General features: G+C 37.0%; 1 protein-coding gene across 1 annotated transcript; it reads left to right on the top strand.

Moving 5' to 3' along the window:
• The first annotated feature begins 1505 nt into the window (after positions 1-1505).
• Positions 1506-3570, top strand: LOC125495983 (60S ribosomal protein L38). The gene is made up of 3 exons (XM_048641155.2): positions 1506-1627; positions 2189-2372; positions 3353-3570. Exons 1-3 carry the CDS (start codon positions 1625-1627, stop codon positions 3373-3375), a joined length of 210 nt encoding a protein of 69 aa, XP_048497112.1. The 5' UTR covers positions 1506-1624; the 3' UTR covers positions 3376-3570.
• The last annotated feature ends 6505 nt before the right edge of the window (positions 3571-10075 follow it).

Raw genomic sequence — 10075 nt, 5'->3', positions numbered from 1 at the left:
GAAGAACTTACAAGTTACAAATGCAGCAAAGTTGATTTTGGAGAATAAATTAAGAGTTGAAGAATGATCTCTCACAAGACATAAATATTAGTGTAGTGTTAATTTTGGATTAATCCTAAAGGTGAGAAGAAATTAAGAGCATATAAAAGACTTGAAGAACCTCTAGTAAACTTTAGGGTTTTGAGAAGGTGAGAATTGAGAGGACAACTACAATGTTAAGAAAAAGTTGACTAGGGGATGAAGGTGAAAATATTGAACCGATATGAATCTAACCCAATTTCTAAATCAAGTTGTTTGGGTTATTAAATAGGATTAAAATGACAACTTGAAACTAACCCATTATATTTTCAGGTTGGATTTGGTCGATCCATTTTTTTATTTCAGGTCAAAATTTTCAATCCAAATCCGACATTTTCAGGTTAGGTTCATGTCGTATATTAGCTTGTATCAGCTAAAAAAGCCTTAAAAGGCAAACACTAAATAGAAAAAAAAAACCAAATGCAAGTTATTTTACACTCTCTCTTTTCTCTCTAAAACTCTAGCCTCCCCTACTCCTTCTTAGTTAGGGGCTGCCATGGATTGATTTCATCCATCGTAAGCCTCTTTTTCCCTTTTATTGTCAGTTTTTAGTTCATTTTCTTGTTTTGTTGAATAAATTAGTATCTTTTTGTGGGATTTCTTGAAACCCTGTTCTGGGATTTTTAGTCTCTGTTGTGGAGATATCCTTCTCCCCTATGGGAGTTGTGAGTGTGTTTTTTTTGTTTTTAGGTATGAGAAATAGCTCTTATTGGTTGAAGTTCGAGACTCAATATGAAGGTATTGGAATCTCGGAGGCGGTTAACATGGCTCGATCAAGAATGCTCTTTCCAAACTAGGTCAGAATCATAGACTTGCTCATCAATAGTTATTTGATTCAGCAAATACAAGGAGGCTGCACTGTATTGCTCGATCTGGTTCATTATAGTTTCTTCCAAGACGAATTTGATTTAACCTTGTTTAATGTATCTTGTTTTTTTTTTAAAATCTATTGTGGATACCATTTGGCCTTCAATTAATGAAACTTCTCTTTAAAAAACAATAGAAAAAAAAAGGTTCACCAAAAGTAATTTGCCTACAACAATTTAGATCCAGTAGAGTTAGTAAATAACTCTACCACGTAGAGTTTAACAAATCATAGCCATTGATTTTAAAATCAATGGTTTATATATTCTTTCGCTAAACTTCCCCCCTCTATTTTCCCCAAAAATCCTCCCCCTTCTTATCTCTTTCCATAAAATCTGAGTCGTTGATTTTAAAATATAAGGATAGGATTCAACTCCATTATGTAGAGTTTTCATCAAACTCCACCGAATCCGAACCCGGCAACAAGCTAACAAAACAACAAACATCTGGAGGTCTAGATGTATACGTAAGCCCAAAACGGTATCTTTTCATTCTCTCTCTTTATTCTACTGAAGCCCAAATATGAAACCAATCACTGTGCTATACAACCATCTAAAAGCCCAAAAATGTTAAATGTCCAAACTTTATTAACCCTTCACTCTTCTAAATTAGGGTTTTATAAACATCACTGCTGAACTTCGCCATTTCCCTCATTTTCCCAAATCTCTGCCTCGCTTCCATCATGGTACTCTTTCTCTCTCTCTCTCTCTCTCTCTCTCTCTGAAATTTCGAAAAAATCGAAGGTTTTGTTTCTAGATTTAATGGCGTTTCTGCGATTTGATTTCTTTTTCGTTTTATACTTTTGTGCGATTTTGTTTGCTGCGATTTTCACCTTCAGCTTACCTTTCATTTATGATTTTTTTTTATGTAAATGCATTAAATCTTAGAATTAATAGTATATGCTGTTCGATCAAGTTGAATGTATAACTCTTTAAACGAAAATTGCTTTTATTGTATGGTTGATGTTGTTGATTATGAATTTAGAGCCATTAATTGTAGACTAATTTTTCAAGGAATTTCTAATTTGGAATTTTGGAAGGTTATATGAATAGGTTTATTATTTTTCTCTGATTTTTAGCGTCAGTTAAAAGTGTAGTTGAAGATGTAATTTGTTGCGTAGGTATTCTAATATTGTAAGGTTTTGTGTGTGCAAGGTTTTGAATTTATAGATGATATTGTTTATCTTGAGATTATTTATGTGGCGTTTGAGTTTTGGATGTATCATGTATTTGTGGTGTTATTGCAGCCGAAGCAGATTCATGAGATAAAGGATTTCCTTCTGACTGCCAGAAGGAAAGATGCGCGTTCCGTGAAGATCAAGAGAAGCAAGGATGTTGTGAAGTTCAAGGTTCGCTGCTCCAAGTATCTCTACACTCTTTGTGTCTTCGATTCCGAGAAGGCTGACAAGTTGAAGCAGTCTCTTCCACCAGGTTAGTGCCTGTGTCGATCTTTTCCATTGCCGAATTCACTTGTTTCGTGTTCTTGCTTGTATCTAATGTTTTGCTAGTTACTCGATTAATTGATTGTATGAAGATAAAGAACTTCTAAAAGTTGAATCATTCTTTAGTTGTCCCTATCATTGCAGTAAAGAAATGCCACCATTTTTTTTAATGCTTCCATTCATCGAATTGTGGTTTTATTGTTGGCTGATTACTTCATTCATCTGATTTATTGTTTTGCATAGAATAATATAGAAGGTATCGTATTACTAATGCCTACGCTATGACCTGTGGTTAAGAGTTAGACTGTTGGAGTGTTGGTTCGATGCTTCTTTTTGACTTGAAAATGTAGATTAGACTAAGAAGGGGGGATGGCGATGTGCTGAAAATGTATAGAGGAGCTAAGACTACTTTGTCAAGATGTGTAGTACAGGAAAAATGATAAATGGTGAGATCAAAAGCTCCGTTGGAGTGTTGGTTCGATGCTTCTTTTTGACTTGAAAATGTAGATTAGACTAAGAAGGGGGTATGGCGATGTGCTGAAAATGTATAGAGGAGCTAAGACTACTTTGTCAAGATGTGTAGTATAGGAAAAATGATAAATGGTGAGATCAAAAGCTGTACAAAAATGGAAATTTGTGAAGTTAATTAAAAAATAAACGCATACTTAATGCTATTGTATTCCCAAATTATGGATAAATGGTGAATTACTTCATTTTTAGGAACATTAGTTGAGACTTTGAAAAGTTGGAAGTAAGAACACTTGTATAGGAAGAGGCAGTATTATGATGGGATAGAGCATTAGTCAATCGACATTCTAATGTTCAAGCTAGAATTTGTGTTTAGGGACAAGTTGGCTGTCTTTTTGTTTCTCTAGCAATTAATTGTGATTGTAGTTATCCGAGTTTTATTCCTTTGTGATTGTAGTTATCGGAGTTTGATTCCTATTTTATTGTCATCCCGTTGTGCAGGTTTGAGCGTGCAAGATCTTTGAGCTAGTGGAGTTGCTGTTTCATTTAGTAGCTGTTAGGCAATTGGAATCCGCTGTTTTTGGTTTATCAAGTTTGCAACTAGTGGAATGCTTTGTACTCTGTTTGAACGTCATGCTTGAAAGATACGATTTTGCCCCTAAACTCTTATTGTATTTGATCGTTTAATATTATGACACATTTATCATGTTTATTGATGATTCCTTGCTTTCGTTTGTTAATTAGTGTGTTGATTAGTAATTGTTGAAGGAACTTATTTTCTAAACCAGTGGCAGATCACATTGTAGTTTCCTTCCCAATTTTATGAGCTTTTATATTTCTCTTTGTTATAGTCTAAAAAGTGAACCTTTCAGATAGATTGGTACTTGCATGAGTTTCAATTGGTCAAACTGAGACTGAGTCTGGGCAGAGGCTTGGATTGGTTCGAGATCGAAACAAGTGAGCCTCATCTCAGCTCGAGAAATGTACGCAAACTTCAATGAAGCTTATGTATTACTGCTTGGATTCCAGCTTGACAATTATCAACAGTTATTTGCTTACCTGGTGGCCAGTGCCTTGCTAATTATACAAATTCACCACATTCACATCAATCATAAACAACATAGAAAATTTGCTGAATGTAATTGACGAAGTATGAACTGCTAACCCAATTAGTCTTTTGGCTCAACTGTCACCTCCACTGTCCTTCATGGAACCGCTGCTCACTGCCACGCAGCGCAAGGTCTCATTCCTTGGTGGCGTGTGCGAGATGTGAATTGTGAATTAGGGATCTTGGCTTGAGCTTGAGCACTAGAACAACCTTAATGTTAATTTAGTTATCTGATATATGTCTTTTGTATATTTTTTTAGTGGGCTGGAATTGGAAGTTCGGCCCAGTTTGTTTATTTAAGGTCCAAGCTGGATTAAAAATCTATATCTAAAATAGATTGAATCAGTTTGTGAGCTTTCGTGGCGAATTCTATAAGGCTCAAGCTCGACTTGTTAAGGTCGCGAGTCGAGTTTTGACCGAAATCCGATTAGTTTGCGAGCCACCTTGACTTGTTAACACCCCTAGCCATAAATATGGATATGGTGTCTACGTGAAATCTATTCATGAACTGATTTGAGCTATTGCACTATTACAAGATTTGATAGCTGCTGGAATTGAGTTGGATACAAGGCTCTATATATCAGCTTTGAATGCTTTAAGATATTCTGATGATTTACAAATGCAAGCTAGATGGTTGTAAAAGTAGAAAGAGATCAGTTTTCTTTTAAGCATAAAGAATACAAGAGCAAGAAATATAACGTAAGAATGCTATGTAGTACATAAAATGGTGTTGCACATTGATTATGTGATGTATAACCTATTCTACCATGAAACATGTCGAGAACCCACTGATGAGGTTTTTGGCTTGGCTTCGTTCCCTAGTTTGTTAAATGACTACAAGATCAGAATTTCACAAGTCGTCTAATATCAATTAAAGAGCGTATACATGTGTATATAATATTTTTATTTTTTTAAAGTAAGGAGAAGGTGTCCTAACCGGATTGGAACCTCGTTTAGGTCAATTCAACCCAAGTTTGCAGGTAAAGGCTCCTTGGAAGTAGAGGGGAATGGTAAGGGGAAATTTCCACCCCCAAAGTGCCTCTAGTAGAGTTTGATCCTACAACCTCAAGGTTGTGAGAATTGAAATACAAACACTACACCAAGTACTACTTGGTACATGTGTATACAATATACACTATACGAGTTGCCTAATGCTCTCATGTCGGCATCAAGAAGGAAAGATGGTGCAAAATAGTCAGTCTACTTGAAATTTCTCTCGTTAGTGTTTTTTTTTTTTTTTTTTTTTTTTTTTTTTTTTTTTTTTGACAAAGGGCAAAAACATAAAAAAAAAAAGGGGCTTAGCTTTTTCTTGCTTGAATAGCAAGATTGTGAGCTAACTTCACCTCTTCCCTACTAGCTTTAATACAAGTAACATACATGAAATTTTTAGCTATCCTCCGAATGTCTCTTATAATACTGTCTATGTTTTTATTTGTACCATGCTTGCATTTTAACGCCATAATGACCTCTCTGCTGTCTGTTTTTATTATGACCCTCGCTGTTCTCCAAGCCATATCTGATATCGCTTTCAAGATTGCGTAGGCTTCTGCTTGTTCTGCTGAATTCGCAAAGATTTTCGTTGCTGATTCCTCTTTCGGGTCTCTGTTAAGGTTCTTCCAAGCTATTGCTGCCTGCCACTTGTTTGAACGAATACTCTTCTTCCATGCACCATCTACCACTATTGTTTGAATGTTTGGAGTATGCTTGTCCCCTATTGTCCACTCTAGCACCCGGGGCCCAGCGTCAGCCATAGTCATGCTCCGCGAACCTGTTATAACTTTGGTATCTCTTTTCTCTCTTCTAGCTCTACAGGCGTGATCTCTGATGATGGCCAAGATTCTCTCTGGGTTAGTGGACGCTCCCTTGAAATAATTTCATTTCTGTGAACCTGAAATGCGGCAAAGAGTTGAGATAAAATCGATCTCCATTTCTTTGCCCTCTTCTTTCTTTCTTTTCTTGAAAAGATTCAAAAAATTCTTTATCCATTCCTGAATAGTCAGGTGCTTTCCGTTAGTTGCAACAATTCCTAAAGAACAGCTCCAGATTCTTTGCGCAATCTGGCAATCTTTAAACAGATGTTCGAGAGTTTCGTTCTTCATGTTGCAAAGGGAGCAGGTCCTGTTGATGCTAGAAATATGCCTCTTTACAAGGTTGTCGGTTGTTGGCATGGCCTTGTGGAAGATTTTCCATAGGAACTGTTTTCATTTCGGAAAAATGTCTGATTTCCAAAGATTGATCCACAAATTTGGGCTGGAGTCAAAGGTTTTAGCTCCTCCATTTAAGAACCAGTAACCAGATTTAGCCGTATAATTCCCTGTCTTGGTATGTCCCCACCCAATTTCGTCCTCGGTCTCATGCTGGGGGATGTGGGTAGCAAAAATTTCTCTCGCTTCTTCTAAAGAGTAAAGGTTCCATATGATAGAAGGTTTCCACCTTTTGTTTTGATCAATCAGATCAGACACCCAAATACAATGCGCTCGTGAATCATGATTTTCTTGAAACTTGGGCTTTGGGTCTAAGATAGGGTGCCACCTATCCTGATCTATTCTTATTGACTTTCCGTTACCAAGCTTCTTGTAGAGGCCTTCTTTAAAGGCCTTACAAGCTCCGAAAAGACTGCGGAAGGCATAGGAACTATTCTTTGGGGTTCATTGTCCATAGCCATCTTAACTGGATCTTTCTTGTATTTTGCTACATACAATTCATGCACCAGCGAGTCTTTATTTTTGTGGATTCTCCAAGCTTGATTAAATAGTAAAGACTTGTTAACATGGGCTAGATTTCAGAAGCTTAGACCTCCTTGAAACTTATGCTTTTCTAATAGCTCTTTCTTCCTCCAGTATATGGGTGTTTTGTCCATAGAAGACGACCACCAGAATTTGAGCAGCAAGGAAGTGATTTTCCTAGTGATATTCTTAGGAAGCAAGTATATGTAGATGATGTTTGAGGCTAAGGCAGTTAAAATGGTATTGATGAGATGGTCATGGGAGACATTGTGGATAAGTACCAAAACGCATTCGTTCCGGGAAGGCAAATGTCGGATAATTGTTTTGTCTCGCATGAAATCATCAGCTGGGTTAAGAAGAGGAAGAAAGGAAACAATTTTGCTGGGATTCTCAAAGTCGATCTTAGCAAAGCTTACGATAGGACCAAGTGGGATTTTGTGGAAGCTATGCTGAAAAGGATGAACTTCCCAGAAATATGGGTGGTTTGGATCATGCAATGCATATCTACGGTTTCATACTCAGTTCTGGTTAATGGCGAGCCTTCAAAAGTATTTTATCCCTCTGTTGGTCTCAGGCAAGGAGACCCCTATCTTCCTATATCTTCATTCTCTATATGGAAGTTCTTTCGAAAAATCTTTCGAAACTGCAGGATTCGAAAGAACTAGTTGGTCTTAGGATTGCTAGAAAGGCCCCTAAGATTTCGCACCTTTTCTTCGCGGATGATGCTTTGTTCTTCTTCAAAGCCAATCCTAAAAACTGTTGGGCAATTAAATCTATCCTTGCTACTTTCTGTGATAAGTCGGGGGAAATGATTAATTTCGAGAAGCCCCACGTTGTTTTTAGCCCCAACACCCCCCTAAAGTTCAGGAAGATCATGAGGAAGCTTCTGGGGGTGGCGAATAAGAATAAGATTGGTACTTACCTAGGCTGCCCCATGGAGGTGGATGGCAGATCTACGTCTGTTTTCAAAGACATAATCACAAAAACAGCCAACAAAATTCTAACGTGGAAATTCAGTTCTCTCGTTAGTGGTTAATCTCGCTAATTTTCCAAATTATATGCGCAGCTTAGTGCGTGTTTTATGTGTGCGCACTTTGCACAGTACGAATTTCTTGTAATCTGAAAGAGGAGGTTCAATTGCCTGAGGTTTTTTTTTTCAATATCGTTAATAGAGTGAGTAGGGAATTTAGATTAGAAAAAAGGAAAATAAAGGTGTTAGGTGTTTTTGAGGGTATAGTATTAGGCCTTGTATGGTTGGATTTTTTTAAAGCTTGGAAATGAATTCGGTTTACTCGGTTCATTACTTTTTGTTTGGTTTGGTTGTGGGTTAACCAGTACTCTTACTTGAGGATAAATCAGAATTCCCAAAATATCACTCTCCATATTACACAAGTAACAAAAATCTTTAACCTCCAGATTCATTTTTCTATCAATCACGCTATCTCTCGTCGCTGCTTTTTCACACTCTTCACACTTTTCTCTCGCCGTTGCTTTTTAGCTGGTAATGATGTGGAGAAATCCGTGTTTCCAACGATCTAACGAAGTCAAATTTCATTTCCAGCTTTCCTTTTTTTCTTAGGTAACTGTTCGAATTCTCTCTCTTCAATTTTTTTTGAACCATGGATCTCAACTGAAATTTATTGATTTTTCTATTTCGAATTGGTTATTATTTGCAATTATATGTGAAAATTTGTGAGAGTTTCTTTGTGTGTGCAATTTTCAGTATAATTGATTATAGTTTTATGTTTTAAATTCACTAACAACCTGCAAATTGCAATTCATTTGTTTAGGGTTTTTCTTCTAGTCTACCAGTTGTTTAATTTTTGTTTCAAAATGTTATGTGTGTTGATTTTCTTTGATGTTATGGGTAAACCAAATCCTTTTCCAAACCTTAAAAAAGCCCAACTAAACAAGGCCTTAGGGCCTGTTCTCCCCGGCTTATTTTCTTTTCAGTTCAGTTCAATTCAATTCAGTTCAGTTCAGTTCAGTTCAGTTCAATTCAATTCAATTCAGTTCAGTTCAGTTCAGATCAGTTCAGTTCAGTTCAGACCAGTTCAGTTCAGTTCAGCTCTTGACAATACTTTTACTCTTACATATCACTATTCATTTCATTTCAGTTCAACTCAGTTCAGTTCAGTTCAGATCAGTTCAGTTGAGTTCAGCTGTTTTATGCCGAAGAGAACAGGCCCTTAATTAGATTCTACATTATTGACAATTTATTTAAAGTCGTTTTATATCTTGTTTCTATGATATAGAGATTTGCATAAAATGAGTTAATTCATATTTGAACATGTAAGTCTTGCTTTCAGTTTAAAAGCAGAGGAATAAGATTTACGATTTGTAAAATCGATCACCCCTCTCCTTCTTCTATCCTACCGTACACCTCGACCCACCTTGTCCTTCCCTTTCCACCACCCATTTTCTCTCTTCTTGCGCAGCGGCCACCACCACCCTTCCACAACCCCCTTTTCTCCCTCCTCCCGTTTCACCGCTGCTCCTCCTTCCTCCCATTTCACCACCATACGCAATCAATACCCACCCTCTAAATGTGTAGCTAAAATGTCTTAAATTTAAAATTTCCTACTTCTAATGCTAATGCTAGATTTGGGAAAACTCCTCAATTGGAGGATTACCATTGATCAATATTTATAGTGTTACATCCTTGGATAGTCCTATTAGGATTATGAAATCTATATACAAAGTATATCTCTAGGAACAAATATATCCTATATTTATATTCTACCACACCCCCACATGCGTAGCGGGAGGAGGGCGAACGCTGAGACTGGACTTGAAATCCAAAAATAATTGCCTCGGAAGACTTTTTGTGAAAATGTCTACAAACTATATCTAGTAGGAACATGCAACACACGTACATGACCCAACGCAACCTTTTCCCGAACAAAGTTGTATCCATCTCAATATTTTTGGTGCGTTGTTGTTATACTAGGTTGCAAGATAAATAAATAGCACTGACATTATACAAATAAACGATAGTAACCTGTCGGAGAGGACAATGTAACTCCAAAACAAGATCAAGTAACCAACAAGCTTCTGCGAATACATTTGCGACGCCTCGATATTCAACCTCAGCCCTTGATCTAGAAAGCGTAGGCTGACGCTTAGACTGCCAAGAAATCAGGTTATCACCAAGAAAACAACAATAACCAGAAGTAGAACGACGAGTGTCAGGACACCCGCCCCAATCAGCATCAGTATAGTATGAGTCAAGCGCAACTGAGTAGTAGGATATAAATGTAATCCATGATCAATGGTTTCCTGAATATAACACAGGATGTGCTTTAATGCATTATAATGAGTCTCTCGGAGATCATGCAAATAAAGGCATACCTGCTGAACTGCATAAGCAATATCAGGACGAGTGAAAGT

Source organism: Beta vulgaris, chromosome 3 (genome assembly GCF_026745355.1).
Source record: "Beta vulgaris subsp. vulgaris cultivar EL10 chromosome 3, EL10.2, whole genome shotgun sequence".
NCBI classification, from domain to species: Eukaryota; Viridiplantae; Streptophyta; class Magnoliopsida; order Caryophyllales; family Amaranthaceae; genus Beta; species Beta vulgaris.
This window is presented reverse-complemented; position numbering and strand designations above follow the sequence as displayed.

Coding starts and splice junctions, on each gene's coding strand:
- LOC125495983 (XM_048641155.2), top strand. Junction 2,373..3,352: donor GAAGCAGTCTCTTCCACCAG/GTTAGTGCCTGT, acceptor CCCGTTGTGCAG/GTTTGAGCGTGCAAGATCTT.